The 21,806-nt window shown below is 37.0% G+C and overlaps 1 protein-coding gene across 2 annotated transcripts; it reads right to left on the bottom strand.

The window, feature by feature from the left end:
- Positions 1-8,305: 8,305 nt before the first annotated feature.
- Positions 8,306-13,883, bottom strand: LOC137740640 (putative boron transporter 2). Of its 2 annotated transcripts, XM_088700602.1 has the most exons (13): positions 13,648-13,786; positions 13,370-13,541; positions 13,034-13,116; positions 12,164-12,356; positions 11,867-12,005; positions 10,802-10,967; positions 10,523-10,689; positions 10,256-10,429; positions 10,072-10,167; positions 9,816-9,953; positions 9,336-9,658; positions 8,979-9,246; positions 8,306-8,811 (listed from the first exon to the last, which is right to left on the bottom strand). In XM_088700602.1, the coding sequence occupies exons 2-13, from the start codon at positions 13,471-13,473 to the stop codon at positions 8,521-8,523; spliced, it is 2,142 nt and encodes a 713-aa protein (XP_088556728.1). In that variant the 5' UTR covers positions 13,474-13,541; positions 13,648-13,786; the 3' UTR covers positions 8,306-8,520. The 2 variants fall into 2 exon arrangements, with proteins under 2 accessions (XP_088556728.1, XP_068336577.2); XM_068480476.2 differs by having other exon boundaries at positions 13,370-13,883.
- Between the last annotated feature and the right edge of the window lie 7,923 nt (positions 13,884-21,806).

The raw sequence follows: 21,806 nt of genomic DNA on the forward strand, positions 1-21,806 counted from the left end.
ATGAATTCGGTCGATCCAATCAGGGTAGCCCTATTGTTTTAGAAGCAATAGTACAAGTAGGATACAGTAAGTACGTACATGGAGTCGATCCTGATCGGATTGAATACCTTCACTTGTATAAATATGATAGGACCAACACTCTGACCCTATCTCAAACTTGCAAGTCACACTGTAGCAATAATGGTATGAAGATGAAGGAAGGAGAAGCAGAGAGAGAGAAAGAGCGAATATTTTTTTTCTTTTGGAGAATATTTTCTTAATTCATTCAATGACCTCCCCACGGATAATTGCCTTGGGTCTTATACAACTTTTGCAACCACTAAATTGCCAGATGGCAATTACAATCACTTACTTAGTAGACTAATTAAGCTATTAATTCTTAAAACTAAACAACGATTAAGATAGTCACTAAGTTTATAAGCTAAGTGACTAATTCATAACATTGCCTTCCCCTTGAAGAAATAACCATGTCCTCAAGGTTAAAAACTGAAATCAGGAAATCGTGCAGTGAACTCGTCAAAATCTTCCCAAGTTGCTCCCTTTCTAGTGAATGAGTAGTTGGACACCCGCCACATTGCCTTTCTTATACATCCTTTACTGCAGCACCTGAAGAGGCTCTTAAGAGAGCAATCCATCATCTGTGACTACTGGCAGAACTGGTAAAGGGTTGGCAGCTGGACCCAAGTGCTTCTTCAAACAACTCACATGGAATACATGGTGTATCTTAGTAGTATCAGGCAATTTCAACTTGTAGGCTACTTTTCCAATTCTTTCCAAAACCGCAAATTGCCCATAAAATTTTGGATGGAGTTTGTGATAGGAGTGTGAAGCTAGTGACTGTAACTGATAAGGGATCAATTTCAAGTACATTAAATCCCCCACTGTAAACTCTCTTTCACTCCTATGCTTATCAGCCTGCATTTTCATTCGATTCTTTTTTAAATTTGTTTTAAGCATGGCAAGCAATTTGTCCCTGCCAATAAAGCTTTGCTTAATCATGTCTAACTTGGCCGAACCAATTTCATATGACCTGATGTGGGGTGGGGGGCATCCATACATAATCTCAAAATGACACATTTTTGCAGAAGTGTGGTAAGATATATTATAACTCCATTTTGCCCATGGTAGCCATTCCAGCCATTTCTTAGGTTGCTCATTAGTGAAACACCGAAGATAAGTCTCCAAACACTTATTGACTACTTCAGTTTTCCCATCGCTTTGTGGGTGATAACCAGAGCTCATGCAAAGCCTAGAACCCTGTAATTTGATGAATTCCTTCCAAAATGAACTAAGGAACACCGTGTCCCTATCACTCACAATTGTGGCTAGCATGCCATGCAATTTGAATACTTTATCCAAAAATTCTTGGGCCACAATAACAACAGTGTATGGATGACTCAGGGTAATGAAATGACTGTACTTAGATAATCTGTCGACCACCACCATGATGAGTGATTTACCTTTGCAAATGGGTAACCCAACCAAAAAATCCATGCTTATGTCTATCCATACCTTAGAAGGTATTGGGAGTGGCTATAATAGACTGGGAGGGGCAATGGTCTCATACTTATTTTGCTGGCAAACTCGACATTCAGCCACCGAAGTCTTTATGTCATTCTTCATGCCCACCCAATAGAAACTGCGTTTAATGCTGTGGTAGGTCTTCATAACTCATTCATGTCCATTTGTAGGAATGGAGTGATGCTCTTCAAATATGGTCTTTTCCAGGGAGAAGTTGGACCAATCGCAATTCTGGTCTTGTACTTCAAAAAGCCATTGTCTAGTTGGTATTTAGATAACGCGGGATCCAGTGGGGAGTTATTGTTCTGGAGCAAAGTTTTAACTTCACTGATTCTCTGGGAAACCCATAGATCATTCTCAAGACTCCTTCTGAGGCCATCCAACCACCCAAAATAGGGATATGAGATGGTTGTGCACTCCAAACTAGGTCTGGAACTTGGTAAATGATTGTCAGGTAGTACAAGGGATAAACTCCAGATAATGCATTCGCTACAGAATTATCCACCCCTTGCTTGTATTGGATCTCATAATCGAATCCCAGCAATTTTGCCACCCATTTTTGTTGAAATGGGGTGTTAGGTCGTTGGTTTAGAAAGTGTTTCAAGATGTTGTGGTCAGTCTTAATCATAAAGTGGCGCCCTTAAAGATAATTCTGCCATTTCTTGATGGCGTGTACTATTGCAATTAGTTCTCTCTTATAGGTAGAGAGAGCTTGGTTCTTGGGTCCGAGAGGACTGGCTCGTAAAAGCGATTGATCTTCCTTTTTGTTGCAAGACTGGTCCAATACCATTCCTTGAAGCATTGCACTCCAGTTTGAAAGTAGTTGAAAAATTAAGTAAGGCAAAGACCTGTGGAGATGTCATGATCTGTTTGAATTGCTAAAAGGCGGTTTAAGCATTACTAGACCAATGAAACCCATGTTTCTTGGTCAAGTGGTAAAGTGGTTGACATATCTTTCCATAACCCGGCACAAATTTTCGGTAGTAATCTGTGAGGCCCAAAAACCCCATGAGTTCCTTAACATTATAAGGAATTGGCCAGTTCAATATAGCCTGAATTTTGGTAGGGTTCACAGCCACTTCATCTCGAGACATGATGTGCCTGAGGTGTTCAACCTTACTTTGTCTAAATGAGCACTTTTGTTTCTTTACATATAATTGATGATTCCTTAGTAAATCAAAAACCAAGTGGAGATGAGATAAATGGTCTTCCCAGCTCTTGCTATATACTAGGATATCATCAAAGAACACTAGCATCCATTTTCTCAGAAATGGCTTGAATATGTCATTCATTAGATTCTGGAAGGTGGCAAGGGCGTTGGTTAAACCAAAGGGCATCACAAAGAACTCGTAGTGCCTGTTGTGTGTTCGGAATGCAGTTTTTTCAATGTCTACAGAATGCATTTGAATCTCGTGATATCCACCTCTCAAGTCTAATTTGGAGAAATATTGTGCCCCAAACAACTCATCCAACAAATCATCGATTAAGGGGATTGGATACTTGTCCTTCACTGTGATTGCATTCAACTCTTGGTAATCCATACAAAGTCGCCATGTGCTATCTTTCTTTCTGACCAACAAAACAGGAAATGAGAAGGAACTGTGGCTTTGTTGAATGAATCCAGATTGCAAGAGCTCTTAAACTGCTTTTTCAATCTCATTTTTTTGTGTATGTAGGACCGTAATGATATGGCCGGATACTAGGTGGTTTAGAACCTGGAAGTAATGGAATATGGTGATCATGCTTTCTTGGTGGAGGCAGTGAGGAAGGAAACACAAAAATCTCCTCAAAGTTACCCAATAAAGCCTGTAATTCACTGAGCTGCAATGGAGTAAGTTCTTAGGCTTCAAGCTTTTCAGTTTCCATGGACTACAATAAAATGCCCATATTCAAATTGTAGAATCCCTTGTCGAGTTGCTGAAGAGATATTTCTTGTATGGAAAGGTGAGGAAGTGCATTGTGTTCCAATCTATACGTCTTGCCATTTACTTCAAACTCCATGGTAAAAAGTTGAAAATCCCATAGTACTGGGCTTATCGAGGATAGCCACTGAACTCCTAGGACTACATTGCAACCCCCCAAGGGCAAAGAATAGAGGTTAGTAGCACAATGGTAACCCTCTACTTCCATATTCACCTACTTGCAATATCCTTGACTTCGAACCCTACCCCTATTCGCAATCATCAAGTCGAAGGGTTTAGTGCCCTGCATATGCCAACTTAATTTCTTAACCAACTGGCCATCCACAAAATTATGAGTACTTCCAAAATCGAGGAGTATGCGTACTGTATGACCATTGACTAATCCAGCGACTTTCATTGTGTGTAAGGGTTGAAGATGAGTTGTGCCATAAAAGACATTATCACTCAACTCCATGATTTGCAATTCAGGTCGATCAGTGGGTGTAATCGCATCCGAATCCTCCAATACCAAGTCATCAGCAAGGATATCAAGCATGAGTAGTTGTTTATGTGCACATTTATGCCTGTGAACCCAATTATCATCACAAAACCAGCATTTACCTTCCTCTTTCTTCCTTTGGACCTCTTTGGGTGTAAGTTTCTTGAATGGCAAAACAAAAGGTTCGGGTCTAAGCAAAGAAGCATAAGGTGCAGGAGTAGGGGTAGCTCGAGGATGAGTAACAAGTTTGGAGGCTGGGGGTTTTAACTCAGACAATTTAGCATTAAGTTGTAAGGCGAGAGCAATGACGTCATGCACATTAGAAGGTTTGAACAACTTAACATCAAATTTCAACTCTCTTTTTAAACCACCTAGAAAACAACTTTTCAACAATCTAAGGCCGACATCATATGTTTGATTAGCCAAATGGCGGAACTCAGTGATATAATCGTGAAGACTACTTATTTGCCGGAGCTTAAACAGGGCCTCGGTGCAGTCTTCAAACTCTGAGGGCCCAGATTCTTAACAAAGAGCCTTTAAAAATTCGCTCCAAGTGGGAGTGGAGTTCAAACAATCTCGCCAACGAAACCACTGCAATGCTTCATTTTCCAGGTGAAAGGAGACTGTGAGGACTTTATGAGCGTCATGAACATTGTAAAGGTTGAAATACTGCTGATAGGAGCATATTTAGGCGACTTACTTAGCTTGTTTTCGTGCATTTATATTGTTAATTCATAGTTGTTTTTGGCGTTTAAGCCATTTTCGTGTGTTTTTAGGTTCATGTGGCTAAGGAAGCAAAAAGATTCATTTTGGAGCATTTTGGAGCAAAATTGGACTTGGAAGGGATAACTTATACTTGGAGCAAAAGGAATGGATGAAATTGAAGAGTTGATGTCACAAGGATTCCTACTTGAAGTAGCCACACACCTTCCACATTTCAGCCACATGCACTTGTTCCTCCATCATTGCACCAACAACAACATTGCACATGCACTCCCTTTAATTAATTAACCCACATACACCCTTTATTCTTTCATCATTCCAGCCACTCCACATCCCTCACCAAGAAATCATTCAACACATGTATCCATAATCATTTCTCCACACCAAAACCGTGCACATGCATTCCCCTTGTGCAATTCCATCATTCCACACCTCCATGGCAGCCACCAACCAACCTAGCTGTCATGTTTCCCCTTTAATCATTCAAACATTCACCCACATGCATTTCTAACCCACATGCACCCTAGATTCTAATCAGCCATTCACATTTAATCATTCATTCCCATCAGATTTCTAGCATATTCACATGCATTCCATCCTTTAAAACATTGCACATGCACTCCACATGCATTCATCCTAGCTGTCATGTTTCCCCTTTCATCATTCCCTCACATTCTTTAAATCAGCCAACACATGCATCCACCTTTCTCCCATCAGATTTCCAACATTGCACATGCATTCCCCTTACAATTTCAGCCATCCTAGCTGTTTTGCATATGCATTCACTTAACCTAGCTGTCATGTTCCCTCTCCCATCCATTCATCTCCCTATAAAAACCATACACACTTCACACAACATTCATTCACACTCATTCACACCTCAATTCATCCCACTTTTCCATTTCAGAATGTAGACATCAAACACCCTTGCCGTGCTCTCCCTACAAATCCAAACACCATCCTTCCATTTTCACCACTACCCAAACCATTCACACCATCAAACTATCCTTAGACCTTGTGCTACAACGAAGAGGAAGAGAAGAGTGCCTAAACGTTCATACAATTCAAGTTTGAGTTGTTGGAATGTTTAGGTGTTTCTTTGATTTCAATGTTTAATTTCAATACTCTTTGTTTTGTACGAATGAGGAATGGAAGAGAAGAGGGCCTAAACGTTCATACAATTCAAGTTTGAGTTGTTGGAATGTTTAGGTATTTCTTTGATTCTCTTTGTTTTGTACCATGAGGAACTAAAACCCCCTTGGCTATGGGGTAATTCGAAATATATGTCTATGCTTGCATTTTGATTTGATTACTTCTAATTGCATTTCATAAGTTGTGGATTCAATTCGTTTAACCGTTTGATTGATAACTTATTTATGTATGTTTATTGAGAGTGCACACTTAATTTTCATGCATGAATATGACGCTAGAATATAAGTGAGTTTCACCTAATAGTTGCGAACTTATATTCACAAGTAGTGGAGGTTGCTTATAAACAATCGCGTTAAACGAATTCTTGGCATAAGTTTCATGCGTATTCCATAGTAACAAGTGCCTCGTCAACATTTATAATTTTCATAGAGCGTAATGATTCTTGCTTGTATCTCTATTATGCAATCATGTAGGGGACTTGTGGGGAATGTTTTGGGTTGTCGTATGCAATCATCCAATTCAATAACGTTAGGAAGATTTGAAGGTTAATTTAAGCGGATCTAATTAACTTGGAGTGTTGAGAATTAATGGTTTATTGAAACGCAATTGGAAATCTTTTTATTATGCAAGTATAACATATGTGGAGATGAACCCCGTAGCTAACTTTCCATCAATTTGTTCTTTCTTTTCTTGTTTCTGTTTTCATGTTTAATTTAACTTGTTGTTCAATTATGTTAAACATGTGGAACTAATTTCTTTTTAGTTAGAGGCGAATTTGAAGCCATGAACATATGTTGGTTATGATTTGATTTACTCCAGTTATGAATTCATGAATTTTAGATGTGGGTTACTTTTCTGTTTTGATTAAGAACTTGTTTATTTATGTGGGTTGAGGGTCGACACTTAATTTGCATGCCTAAACTTGATGCTAGGATATAAGGGAATTTCACCTAATCGTTATGAACTTATATTCATGAGTAGTAAAGATCGCTAGTCACGATTGTGTTTAGTAAACCCTAGGCTGGATTAACATGCGTATTCCATAGTTATGAATGCCTAGTCGATGTTTATGATTTCCGTTGAACTTAATGATCTTTGTTGAATGTCTCTATCATGCGTATTCCATGGTTAGGGACTTTGATTAGGAATAATTTGGTTGTAATGCGTATCCCATTCAATCCAATGAATCTAGGGAAATCTGAAAGTTAGTTTAAGCGAACCTAATTAACTTGGAGCATTGTCATTCATCGTTTGTTGAAGTCATAACTGGGAGTCAAATTATATGCTTATGTTCATGTGTGGATAAGGAACCCTCTACTAGTTTTTCATCATTCTATTTCATCACATTCATATTTACATTTTGCTTTAAATTACAATTTGTTCATTTAGTTTAATTTCGTCCAAATTTCAATCCCCCTTTACTTTATTGTCCAAATTAGTTAGAAAGTGTCTTAGTTTGTGTTTATAAGTGTTTTGATTCAATTTGTTGCACAAATTCGTCCAAATTCACCAAAGTGCTCAAAACTGCCCAGAAAGTGTTTTTAAGGTAGTTTTGAGTGTTTTGGGTGATGTTTGAGTCTTTTGGTTTGTTTTAGTGTTTTAAAGTTTAGTTTTACATTCTTTGAGTCTAGTTTAGTGTTTTATATTGTGTTTTTACGTTTTTGAGTCAAATCCAAGTGATTAATAATCCCTCCTAATCCCCGGTCCAGAACGATCCCTACTTATACATATACTACAATTGACAAAAAGAGGGTTTAATTTGTGTGCGTATAAATCTCGCACCAACTGCTCAGATTTATAGATCCAAGCAAGAGGATCATCATCGTCGGTAAATTTAGGGAAATCGAGGCGATGCTACCAAGGAGGGCCGAGCGTGAAGCCACCGCCATCAAACTGATCGCGACGAGGGTTTCGGGGGTTGGTCATACTGCGAAACTCCACATCCTTAGTCATAATCAGAGAAGGAACGCTCGAATCTGGGACTGGAATACTCGGATCGGACGACGAGACACCACTGACTTGCAGAAAAGGAAGCTCACGGCGGAATTGCTCAAAGCCGACCGTGAGTTTAGTGTCCTTGTCTTGGGAATGAGCTTGGAAAACAGTGGAAATGGAGGAATGGAACATCAGAGAAAGAGATTCCAGAGAAGACTCCACTGTGGCTAAGCGAGCATCCATGGCAGCTTGGCGAGAGTTGTTGGATTGGCGGGGCATACAAGAGGGACACCAGGAAAGAGAGGTTGTAGCAACAATGGTATGGAGATGAAGGAAGGAGAAGCAGAGAGAGAGAGAGCGAATATTTTTTTCTTTTGGAGAATATTTTCTTAATTCATTCAATGACCCCCCCCCCCACAGATAATTGCCTTGGGTTTTATACAACTTTTGCAACCACTAAATTGCCAGATGGCAATTACAATCACTTACTTAATAGACTAATTAAGCTATTAATTCTTAAAACTAAACAGCAATTAAGATAGTCACTAAGTTTATAAGCTAAGTGACTAATTCATAACAAAATAATGTTTACCATAAATAAGCACAATGCTAATGTGCAATGATTACAAAGGAACACTTGTGGAAGACAAAGGAAGGAAAATGTATTTTTACAAAGAAGCAAAGCAAAACAAAACAAAGCGAAAACGTGGAACTAAAAACGGTGAAAGCCGTCTACATGTTCTTAACTGAAGGCAAAGAAAAATACACAACGAACATGATGCTCCGTCGTTATCTGTTACTAGGACTCTTCCCAAGAGTAGAAGAAGAGCCAGGGGTCCTCGGACTGTGCGACCCTCTTCCACCAGAAAGAGGACTTCGCTCTCCTCTTAACTCACTTACGCGAGGACTGAAGGTCGGGTGTGGACTCCCAAGGATTTCAGGGGCATTTGCTGGTGTTGAAGTAGAGCTTGTGATCTTTGGACTGCTGACATGCCTAAACTCACCTCGGCTTCTGGTCATAACTTCGTCTAATATTTCTGCATCCCCTGCGCAGGAAGCTCCAGCTCCCAACTCTATCTCCTGTTTCCTTCCAAATACATCGAACACAACATTAATATTGGTTCACATTTGACTAATGTACTAAAATTCATTAGCTATAAATAAGATGGTGAAGTTTTCTTTTTGTCACACAGCCTGTCATGTTATGTCGCCATACGTTTATATGCTAAAGGGAATGTGAGTTTTACCGTTGCAAGGTTATATGTTAAAGCCGGAGCCTCTTCATACTCTGCTGCATCCAAGTCCTGAAGGTGTGCTCCTTTGAAAAACTTGGGGAGTACGTATTGCCTCACAGGAACCAAGAGCATGATCATCATTGGAAACATAACCCCAGCAATTGGAACCCAAGTAAGGCCAAAACATACAAGCAAGTACAGAGTTTGGAAAACCGTGAACATCGCGATTGACTTGAAAGGCACAATTTCTATAAAAGTAGCGTGATTATCCTCGAGGACTCTGCAGGATGATGAAATGCCATATATGAGGAGGAAGTACAGTTAAACATGTATGAAATGAGTGAGAGAAGATTTGATTTGAAGGTTTACTTGAATCTTCTACTTGGAGTTGTAAAGAGAAATAAAATCCTTTCCCAAAATTGGTTGCCGGGTAAGCTTTCAATGGCCATGAAGGCAAAGTATCCCCAAAGGACTGAAGTTGGGATTCTTTTGAGGATAGGCATGGCTGCAACACATCCCCCCACCAATACCGCTTGAAGCAGGTTACTGAGACGCTGCTCTTTCACCTCAACCGGCAATAGATCATCAATCTCTTTCTCAATATCAAATATTGTCTCATCAACTGGTGCATCAATATAATTTCCCATACTTGAAGCTGCCTGGATAGTTGATTCTTTTAATTCATTCAGTCCCTGCAATACAAAAGTGTTTCAATTAAAGCACGATGATCACCTGGTAATTAATGTCATTGAAATGTTCTAAACTGCGGCCTTGTTTCCATTGCAAGTCAAAGCCACAGGTTTAATATATCAAAAGACTTGAAAATCAAAATATGTATTCTTGTCATACTCGAGATGAGGCCTCCTGGTAAACCAAAGGCGTCTGCATTTGTTGATAGGCATCTTGCATATTTCCATATAGTTGTCCCAAGCTAGCATTCTTTCTCATACTTCTGCGTGCTGTTGCTACAAGACGATTACGAAGCAACTGCAAAAGTATACATCATTATGATCAGAAAACAGAAAAACTGACGATTACAGAAACATAACAAAAGGATACAATGGAAGGAAAAAAGTTAGGTAAAGAAAAGGTTTTGTGTGATTACCTGGTGTTTAAGAGTAGCTAAACTCTTTGTATGCATTGGAGACTGTGGGATGACTCCATTTGATGGAGGAATTCCAAGCAGACCACACATTAAAGTCTGCCATGAGAAAGCGAGAAAGTTATACAAGACTGCTTTCGGAAAAGGAAAAGTTGAATGTGAGGAAGGATCAATTTGCTTTGCATACCAGAAACCCCAAAAGAAGCAAGTCATAATGGTAAGAAGATGGCTTTCTTAAGTTGAACTCTTTCTGCTGAGATAGTTGGGATGCTACACTGTGATCAAAATAGTAAAGCACCGCGATCATCGTTGCTGGAATGAAAGCTCCGATTATATAGAGGACTGGAACATTGAGCATGTCCTGTGATATGATTCCACTTATAAACCAACGTCAGCTTAATTTATCTTTTTAATTTACTGAAACTAATTACAGAATTGAATTCGGAAGACATGCCTTAATGACAGTCCAATTGTCATATGCACCAGGTGACCATGGATTTGGGCTAAAAAGGCGCCTTGGGATGCCATGTGGAACACTACTAGTTGGAATGTAAGACACACCAGTCCACACCAGAACCATAAGTGGCACACCATAGTCTGCTACAAAGCTTCTTAGCCAACCTGCAACACCAAAAAGCATTGCATTACATAAAATCAAACTACATTCTATACATGCTTGCTTTCTTAATTAGCACAGGAGATGGCAATTAGTGGCACATGATGTTAGTCTTACCAGTGCCATAGCGCCATGACCTTGCTTTCCTGCTTTTTAATGCAGTGAGAAGAAGGCCAAATGACAACACCAAAGCAAACATTCCATTTGCAAACCTCCATGAAGGTATAAATTGTAGTAAACTAGCATCTTCTCTTTCTGGTAAGCGAAACTCATCCACAAGTCCCTACAAAATCAAACCACCATAAAAATGCCCCAGTTCAAGTTTTCATTTTTCTTGTTTTCCTAAGGACATTAATGTTATTAGCTCAAAATATTCATCCTAGACTCCAATTTTTGTCTTTTAACATTTGTGAGAATGAGAAATGAGTGGTAGCCGGTAGACCTATTTGATAACCATTCTGTTTGTAGTTTTTAGTTGGAAATAAAGAGAGAATACAAGGAAGAAGGGAGGGGATGAATAAGGAGTGAAGAACGAAGTGTAGATGGAATGGAATCCAACATGAAAACAAAAATCCAAAAATAGAGAGAATTTTAAGTAGGTGTTCTTTTTCTCAAATGACAAGCAATATTCTATTCTAATCTAAACTAAAGAAAGATGGAAGAGTTTGAATCTAGGACGTAGTGGGTTGAAGAAAAATTCCCTAATTCCCAGGGCAATTCACTGCTTGCAAGTAGGTGTTCTTTTTATCTAATTTCTAGTGTCCATTTTATATATCATTTCATGTGTATTTCTCCTTCCTCCCTTCCACCACACCCCTCTACATTCTTGATTCGTCTATCCTTCCATCAATTTTCTCTTTATAACTAGTGAAAACAAAATAAAAAACAAAATTATCATCAAATAAACCCCACAATTTTTTTAATACAAGACTCAGAACACCCATACGTAAATTAAAATAAGAAGTGGCGGTGGAAAGAGTCAAAGATGGGGAGGTCACTGAGGTGGGGGAGAAGTAGAACCTAAAAAATTATATCCATTTGTTTATTTACTATTTCTTTCGTCAACCAATCTATGGAGTGACATTTTCTAATATTCTAAGTTTCATCATGTGACCAGAACATTATTGAATAGAAAAATAAAAAAATAAATAATAATAATAATTAGGTAAGAAGAAATCGTACTTTAATGGCTTGCTGCATGAAGAGCATAGCAATAAGTAGACCAAACAACTCCCCAGCCACTCTTGTAAACCTATTTATTATGGAACAAGCGCCTAAGATTGCCAATAAGAACAGTAAACCAGCTGTCCATACACATACCCTACAAAATTCAATATTCCCCACAATATCAGGGTTAGTCAAACAACTTCAAACAAACAATTAAGGCAAATTCATGGAATTCGACCAAAAGTACACATGAGATGAGAGGAGAACTCGAGAGTCGAGACCTTCAAAAAAATTAGGAATGTAAAGGCTTACCATGCGGACCATGCTAGAAAGAGCTTTGGACCCAAGCCTGTACGTTCTTTGGCAAAATTGAACATGAAGGTGTACATGATAACAGTAGGCTCGGCCACACCCAATATCAGCAAGGGTTGACCTCCGACGATGGAGTGTATGATCCCACAAACTGCCGTCGATACTAAGGTTTGCACTGCTGTCAAAACTCCATCTGCAAACAGTAATTTGATTCATTAATTAATTAACTAACTGGAAATGCCAAGGAGATCATCTTTTGAGATTGTAAATCTAGTAATGTGGTAGTTGATAATTGATTTTCAGTTTCAATGATGTCAAAGAAAGAATCTATCTATCAACTGTTACATCATATTGTCTACACATATAATCTAAAAGGAAGTTCTCCCGAATATCACCCTAACTAATTAGTTCACATGCCAGCCAATACATATTATAGAAGAAAGAAAAAAAACAGCTTAATATTCACGCACTATATTATTTTTGTCTGTCATTCTCCTTTGAATCCTTTCCTACTTTTTGTTTTCCATACCAACTAACAAGTTGTTAATATAGTGATCGAAAAGGCTAGCTCAAGGTGCAAGTAAACTATCTTGAAATGTGAGACCTTTAGAGAACAACAATAAATATTATACCATTGTGCCCTTCAAGTTAAAAAGGAATTACTATTGTTGTGAATTGGAAATCTAATATTGCAATTATTAGCAAAAAGTTTCAAATTCAACTATCATGACGAGAATATTAAATTATGATTAATTTATTATGTGAGTTAACTAAATCGTCACTCTGAATAAGGTTGTACAGAAACAAGTAAAAATAAATAAATAAATTCAAGACTTGGAGTTGGAGCAGTTGATGAGTCGCAAAACATACCAGTACTTCGATCCAATTGTTCACCAAATGAAATGACTGGGATTGCAGAAGCAAAAAATATGTAGGTTGTAGGAGCCAAAATCCTGAAAAAAACCCAATATCAACAAAAGTTTGCATTTGATTCAACATAAAGGTAAAAAAACGATATTGCATGAGTTGACGGAGAAATTTTTTGTGTAACGAACTATATTTTTGAAACAGTAGAAAATCTGTCGAGTTGATGGGAAGTGATTTCCGCATGTTCATTATGTTCTTTCATTGCACACCTCACTTTATTTTTTACTTTTATATTTGAGCAAATGAATGTAGAATAAAGTAATTATATGTAGTATATACCTGTATCCAGCTTTAAGGCCCCCAGTCCAGTCTTCCTTGTAGCACTTCAATCTTCCTCTGAGATCATTCTTGATTCCCTGCAAAGGCACAAATGTCTCTTCCATGCTTCTGTCTCTGGTGTCTGATCGGTATTACTGATTTCTTTAAGTAAAATAGAGATAGCCTCCCTCCACTGAAAAATTGCTAACAGTTTGCAGTAAGCAGAGTGCAAGAGATTGCCATAACTTGAACTGGCTATCAAAGTAACCACCTAAGTTACATGGTCTGGGATTTTTTACCAGATTCAACCAATGCAGTGTGGAGAGAAAGCAAGGAGGGTGGACCAAATGGGGAAATTAGAAGGAGCTAGCAAAGCAGAGTCAATGGTGGTGGTAATTTGGAAGAGAAAGAGAATTAAGTTCAGAATCTTGAGATAAGAGAAGTGGTCTGGGATGTCTAAATATATAAGGTTGAAAAAGGTTAACTACACTCACCGCTTAGGTTTCTCGAGTTTTCATAAAATTTCCTCACGTTTGAGATATTACGCTGACACCCTTTAGATTTTAATTTACTTTCAAATAACTCCTTGAGTAAAAAGCCTAATAATAAATAGACAACTTGACCCTTATTAATTACGTTTTTTTTTTTTACCATTATTAATTACTTAAAACTAATAAACAAAAGCTTTATAATTTATATAATAAAATTTATGGGCTTGGTGAGATCAACGACTATACCATCTCTCCTGCTGACGTTTTGATTTTTAATTTTTGTTTTTTTTACTATTAATGTTTTAATTTGATATTCTTTTTCTATATCTAAATTACATTAATAAAATTTTCTTTGTCAACCAAAAGAGGATAAAAAAACAATTTTGTCTTCTAAAACAAAACCAAATTATGGGCAATAAAGTAAATTTACACAAACTAGATTTTACAGTGTTTTTTTCCAAAGCCTCATTTAAGGGTGGTCCTAACATCCTCTAACTTTGAAAACTAAATATAAAAAAGAAAACTTCTTTCTCTAATCCACATTCCTTTTTTCTCCCTTTCTCCTTCCCATTTTAAAATAAAAATAAAAATTATTTTCACACACAAAGTGTGGGGCATATGTAAGATCCCACATCGACTAACGGAGAGGGGGTGATATGTCTTACATATATATGCTCCCCTCCATATAGCACGAGGCCTTTTGGGGACTCACTGACTTTGGGTTCCATCGGAACTTCAAAGTTAAGCGAGTTCGGGTTAGAGCATTCCTAGGATGGGCGATCCAATGGGAAGTTCTCATGTGAGCTCCCAGAAACAAAACCGTGAGGGCGTGGCCGAGGCCCAAAACGGACAATATCGTGCTACGGCGAAGTCGAGACAGGGATGTGATAATTTGGTGTCAGAGCTATTCAGCCGTTCTATACGGATGTGCCAGCGAGGACGCTGGGCGCTGGGTTCCCTTTAAGTGGGGTGTATTGTAAGATCCCACATCGACCAACGGAAATGGGGTAATGTGCCTTATATGTATATATTGCCCTTCCGATAGCACGAGGCATTTTGGAAACTCATTGGCTAGATTGTAAGATCCCACATCGATCAATAGATAGGGGTGATGTGTCTTATATGTACATGCTCCCCTCCCTATAGCATGAGGCATTTTGGGAACTCACTGGCTTCAGAGTCCATCGGAACTTCGAAGTTAAGCGGGTTTGGGCGAGTGCAATCCCATGATAGGTAACTCACTGGGAAGTTGCTCGTGAGTTCCCAGAAACAAAACTGTGAGGGAATGGTAAGCCCAAAGCGAACAATATCGTGCTACGACGGAGCCGGTCTAGGATGTGACAGCATATGCCAGTATTTATATAATAAAAAAATTCTTCTTCAACAAAAATTAGAGTTTTTCTTTAATTATAAAGGTAAATTAGTAAATTTGTAAGCAGATTTTTTTACTCAAGGGGTTATATGGAATGAAATTAAAACCTTAGGAGTGTTAGTGTAATATATCAAACGTGAGGAAATTTAGTGAAAACTCAATAAACTTCAGGGAGTGTTAATATTATTAATCCGATTAAAAAAAATTGAAAAATGGCACGTCTTTATGACATTTTTCTTTAAGAGTAGTGCTATCAACACACTTATTTTCAATTTTCACATATCGTTGATTAATTTCTTTTAGTTAGTTTTCTTCAATTCATGAGGCATCGTTGAAATCATATGAACCTCTTTATAAAATAATTTAAAGGTATGGCTTGTATTGGAAAAAATTAGAAAAGAAAAAGGAGGTGATGAGGGGAGACAGAATTTGCGGGTCCGAAGGGAATAATGGAGGTGAATCTCACTGTCATTGCGTAGGAGAGGGGGAGATTACGCTAAACAATTATAGAGACAGTCTCCCATCATCTTTCACGCTTCTCTACTTGCATTGTGTGGTCCCTCCCCTCCCTCCCTCCCCTCCCTCTTGTTTTTGTTTATGTCACCTCTCCTCATCGCCACCACGTTGTCTTTGGCCTGGGAGGACCTAACCTACTTTTACTAATAATGTACTTCATTCTTCCTCCCAAAACAATCATACATGTTATGTTAAGAATATTTTTCAAACACATTTCATGGTACCCAACTCTAATCAACTCCCCGGTGTTATTAATAAAAGGGAGATTCCTCGAATCACCAGGAATGCACATCTTATTCTTGCTAATAATGTATTTTCATTGTATAAATTTTGTAATTGAAGCAGTATAAATCTTCATTTAAAGATTATTCTTACATCAATCATTTGAATATGAGATCGTTTAGTCATTTAAATGTTTGGAACAAATTGACGGTCTAAGTAAATAGCATATTCATGGTGATGCTCCAAAGACAAGAATGACCTCTGATTGACAGTGCGAGTACCAAGTAACATGTTCATTACCATCACATTTTCATTTTATAATTTACATATATGAAACAAATCGACAATGTGATTACCAACGAATGATCTCTAATTCAAAACTGTCTGTTGGAGAGATGATCTTCAAGGAGTGAAATATGTCCATCCTACCAATGAGGGTAGAAAATACAGTGCATTGTTTTTTTTTTTGTTTTTTTTATGGGTTTTTGTTTTTTTGTTTTATTATTATTATTATTATTTTTATTATTATTTTTATTATTATTATTTTTTTATACAAGCAAATTTCAATACTAGAAAAAGGGAATCAAATGCAGGACCTCAAGTAGATAGATATGCTATTATAGTAGCACTGCAAAATAGTCACCATGGACATATTCCTAATAAAAAATAAAAATGTATGAGAGGAGAGTGATTATTATGGAGTGTTAATAACAATACATTGTCTACTTTAATAATTGTGATGTTTTAATGCCAAATGAAAATGAAAATGAAATATTTTCCATGCATACATAATTTTTTGAAATATTGGTGTGACTATTTATTTTTTTAGTTTTTGAGTAGATTGATAACGTTAATGGGTTACATGGTTAGTTGTTAGGGGAAGAGAGGTATTAGTGAGATCAAACCCCTCCAAAAATTTAAAGACATAATTGCTTTCTGACACTGCTGTAAAGTTTCATATACAAATGATATATTAAGAAGATTTTATTATGCAAATGATTTATTTACACTAAGAGATGAGAGTTGAAAACAATAGGTCAATCATAACAAATTTGTATCAAACTCATGATACATGGGAGTTGAAAATAACATTCCGTAAAGAATAATATTACCTAACAAGTAAAGAAATAATATCACATATGTTACTGAAAAAAATATCAGATATCTATGATATTATCTATAATAAGAGGCATGAGTGGGCTAAACCACACAATGGGATAGCAATAGTAATTTGATTCAAATACATCTTTAGTGACAATCAAATCTAAAATCTCTCTCTAGTACAAATGAAACAAGAATATTAATTTAAGGAACAAGATCCTTGTCGGATCCTCTTTGTGGGGATCAGAGGGATCAAACAATCACGGCCATTCATCTTATATCATGCAGTCAGAAATCATTTTAAATTCAAAATTTAAAATTGAATATAAATAGTATCTAACGAAAATTAATTGCACGATATACGATGAACGGCTGTGATTGCTTGATCCCTCGGATCCCCACAAAGAAGATCCGGCGAGGATCCTTTTCCCTAATTTAATAAAATAAATTTGTGATTCATAATATGCAAAGTGTTCTTCCTTTACAGCTAGGGATCCTCCGGATCCTTTCCACCTAATTCTCCTCATCAAACAATCCGGACCCTTGAAATTTAATCCAACAGCTAAAAACACGGGTCCACTTTAAAAGTTATAATAACTTTAGCCATTTGATCAAATTTTAAAAACTCGGATTATTTGATGAGAATGATTAGATGGAAGGAATCCGAAGTTGATCCCTTTCTGTCAAGGAATACTCATAAACCTGACAAAATACAAGGAGCCATTGCTTGGCTTTCTATAAGAGCAATTCCAGCGTTGGAGCCCTCCCCCCAGGCTATGCACTATTCAATCCACCTTATGAACAGTAACTGCCCTTAATGAATAGCAATAGCATTTGCATCTCCACCGTTACACTTCAATAGCCCTGGCAATAGGCAATAAAATATTAGTATTTTTTTTATTTATAAAATAATACAAAATAATTTTAATTGTAATTTCGAATAAGATTTTTAATCGTTCTCGTTGCGCCACGTGTCATTATCCAAAGTATTAGTAAATAATACAAAATAATTTTATTTGTAATTTCGGATAAGATTTTTAATCGTTGTCGTTGCGCCACTTGTCATAAAATCCGAAAAGACAATTATTGGGGATGGATTTCCGATAAATTTTTTAATCGTACTCGTTATGCCACGTGTCATTATTCGAAAATACAATTATTGGTGATGGATTTCTGATAAGATTATTAACCAATCACGTCGCGCCACGTGTCATAATCTGTTTACAATCTTTGATGATAGATTTCCATCAGATTTTTAACGAATGACGGCATGCCACGTGGCATTATGTACAACCTAATCCTTTATGAATCCTCCATATAATCCACCATTCATCCTCATAAATCTCACACCAATTTTCTCAAGATCTCTATCATTATTCATAGTTTCTGCTTCATTCTTCACAAAAATCTGTATCATTATTCATAGTTTCTGCATCTTTCTTACAATGTCTTCTTCTTCTTCAAGGATGATGTGGGAACTCGATCAAGAAGAGGAAGAATTGTTTAACTAATCAGAAGGAATGTTCAATCACCGGGGGGCAAAAAATGAGAGGGAAGAGGATGAGGATCGTAGAAGGAGAGATGACGAAGTAAGAATGGGCAGAGCCTCACATTCCTGTCGAGTCATCCAAGCTGTGGCTCAGATCTGCAGGTCTAGCCATTCCGGAAACCTTGATAGAAGCAGGCAACGACAAGATATGGAACTCTTGGACGATTATTTTTTCCCTAATAGTGCATTCCCTGATACGTACTTTAGACGTCGTTTTAGAATGGAACGACATTTGTTCAACAAAATCATGATTGCTGTTTGCAACCATGATTCTTACTTTGTGCAAAACAATGATGCTTTTGGTGCTATGGGTCTCATTCCTCAGCAAAAAATTATTGTTGCCTTACGGATGCTTGCATATGGAGCATCTGCAGACCAAGTGGATGAGATAACGAAGATGGGGAAATCAACCATTCTTAAGTCCCTGATGAGGTTTTGCGGAGCAATCGAATCTATGAGTAACTTCACATTTCTCAAGATAATTGGTATGAATAAGACTCCACATTTCTCGCAACTGCATCTCATTACCCGTAAGCGAACTATGAGTAACTTCAACCCAATTAGTACACAACGCAACATCTTCAAGAAACGACCAATTCGTACATGCATCAGTAGTCATTTTGTTAAAAAAAAAAATAGATTGAAACTTTGAGAGAAAGAAAGGAATGTGATTGAAAGTAGTTGAGAAAATATGAAATTGTTGTGTAAGGTAGATGATAAAGAGAAGGTATTTATAGAAAAGTAAAAACAATTTTTTTAAAAAAAATTTCAGATTTTTTTTTTTAATTTTTTACAATTTTTTTAAAATTTTTATTCAACTAATTAATCTTTGCCGTTGGATATAAAAAAAATTGAATTCCAACACTCCAGATTATGTCACGTGTCACAACGGTAACTTTTCTTAATTTTAAAACTATTTTTTCTCTTATTTTTTTATTTATAAAGCATATTAATATCCATCGTTGATCTCAGATCGAACGGTGGATATTAAATAAGACCTTTTTTTTTTTACCGTTGAGATCGAACGGTCCAAATTAAAGATCCGTTGAGATCGAACGGACCGTGGGAAGCCACGTGGCTTCCCAACAGTAACTGAAAAAGCACTGTTTTTTTTTCTTCTGATTTTGTGTCGGCGACGCGCCCCCACACGCGAGTGGGGTGCACACACCTGACAGAAAAAAAATTTAAAAAGGCCTGACGTCAGCGCTGGCGTCACATCCACTCGGGCTCTCGGGCTAGCAATTCTCCACGGGCCTAGAGCTCGGGCCTCCACCTCCACTCGGGATTTCCAACGCTGGAGCTAGTCCACAGGGCCTCGGGCCCCTTTTCTCTAGCCTGTCCCCCGAGCAACCAGCAACACTGGGCTTGCTCTAACATTTCTAAATAAAGTAATGCGTACGGCTCCCTTAAAATAATAATAATACAACTTTTTTATTCTCAAGAAAATAAATTACATTAAATCGTATTTTTTTTTTTTGGAGTTTTAACAAAAAGTCTGGTCCTGTTTAATTTAACGAAAAATTATATTTTTATACTAAAAAGTTAAATCTGGTACTATTTATTTTACCTTTTATTTTGTCCTTATCGTTGAAATTCAAAATTTTCAAATATTTTTCATTAGTTTTCCTTTTTTTTTTCTGCAATAAAAAAATTAAACACACGAATCTGATGTATTAGGTATTCGCACTCTACCCACATCATTGGCCCTTTATTAATCTTATATTAAAAAAAAACCAAAACTAGCAACATAGAAGCCAGCATATTGGCTCAACCTGTAAAGTATAAGACGTTTTCTTTCCCTCTTTTGGAATTGGTTGTAAAGTGGAAGATGATCTTCAAGATATTATTATATTTTGATCTCTAACGGTCATGAATTGTGACAGGCCGTATCATGACAAATAAGGTGGGTTTAATATATAATTAATCATCTTTAACTAATAACTAATGAAAGTTTGTCGTGTCGTCGATGACAAAAACTTGTGTGACTTGTTAATGAATATGATAATACTGAGTGACACAATAGTTAAATTAAGAGATCAAATATGTGTAAGATATGTACAAGAGTTTTCTATTAGGTGAGGTAAAGTATTAATTTACAGGAATATTTATCCTACTAGGTCATGGATCTTGAGGTGCGAAACGAATGAGGATCTTGGAGATCCTCAAATCGTGTCTATTCATCGTACATTAGGTGGTCAGTTTTCGTCAGATACTATTCATATTTAATTTTAAATAAAAATATTTAAAATGATTTCTGACAGCACGATGTATGATGAACAAACATGATTTGAGGATCCCCAGGATCCTCACAAAGATGATCCGGAGAGGATCCTCATTCCTGCGGAACATATGTACTAGGGTTTTCTATGTGGGGAGGACATCTAATACTCTCTTATAATTACAAGGCTTAGGGAGTGGGGTAGCAAACAAATAAGGAAAAATTTAAAATAGGTCCAATTTTATAGGCCACCTTTTGAAATAGGTCAAATTTTTAGTGGGTTTTGACTTTTGAAATAGGTCCAATTTTTAGTTACTTTGGACCCATATCAAAAGATCCTAAATATACGGCTTAGGTCTCCACTCTCATACACAATACTCCCCATATAGAAGTGCATAAGGCGTGTGGAAAGAGGAAGATCTTTGATGCTTGTTTGCTCCTTAGTGGTTTAACTTTGTTAATGTCAATTGCCTATTGAGACAGAGAACCAAAATTCGATATTTTTTAATCCTTGCATAGAAAAATAATTCAAATTTTTTTAACGACATGTGAGTTATCCTATTTTTTAAGTTGTTTCCAAAATATATTAAAAATGCTTAAATGTCAAAATGGTCCTTGTGTTATGGCTATTTGGCCAAATTAGTCTTCGTATTTATCTCCGTTAACCAATTAAGAACATTTTATCCAATCTTTGTCAAAAGATTTATAACCTATTATAGAAAAATATTTTCAATTATATAAAAAGAAAAGTAAATTTCAAAAGGAAAACAAAATTAAACAAACCCACCCTACCATTCACTTGTCCTTGACCCAAGCCTCAACCTAGCCACATATGCAAGCAACTCGACAAATGCGTCTCTAGATCCACCTCGACCCCACATGTCACCACACAAGTTCCATCATTGTGGTCCCAAAAAAATTAACCCTGATCACCTCGCCTCCGATTGTGTAATCGAGAAACAGACCACAATTGAGAGAGTCATATATTA

Source organism: Pyrus communis, chromosome 9 (genome assembly GCF_041283825.1).
Source record: "Pyrus communis isolate YQ-2024b chromosome 9, ASM4128382v1, whole genome shotgun sequence".
NCBI lineage: Eukaryota > Viridiplantae > Streptophyta > Magnoliopsida > Rosales > Rosaceae > Pyrus > Pyrus communis.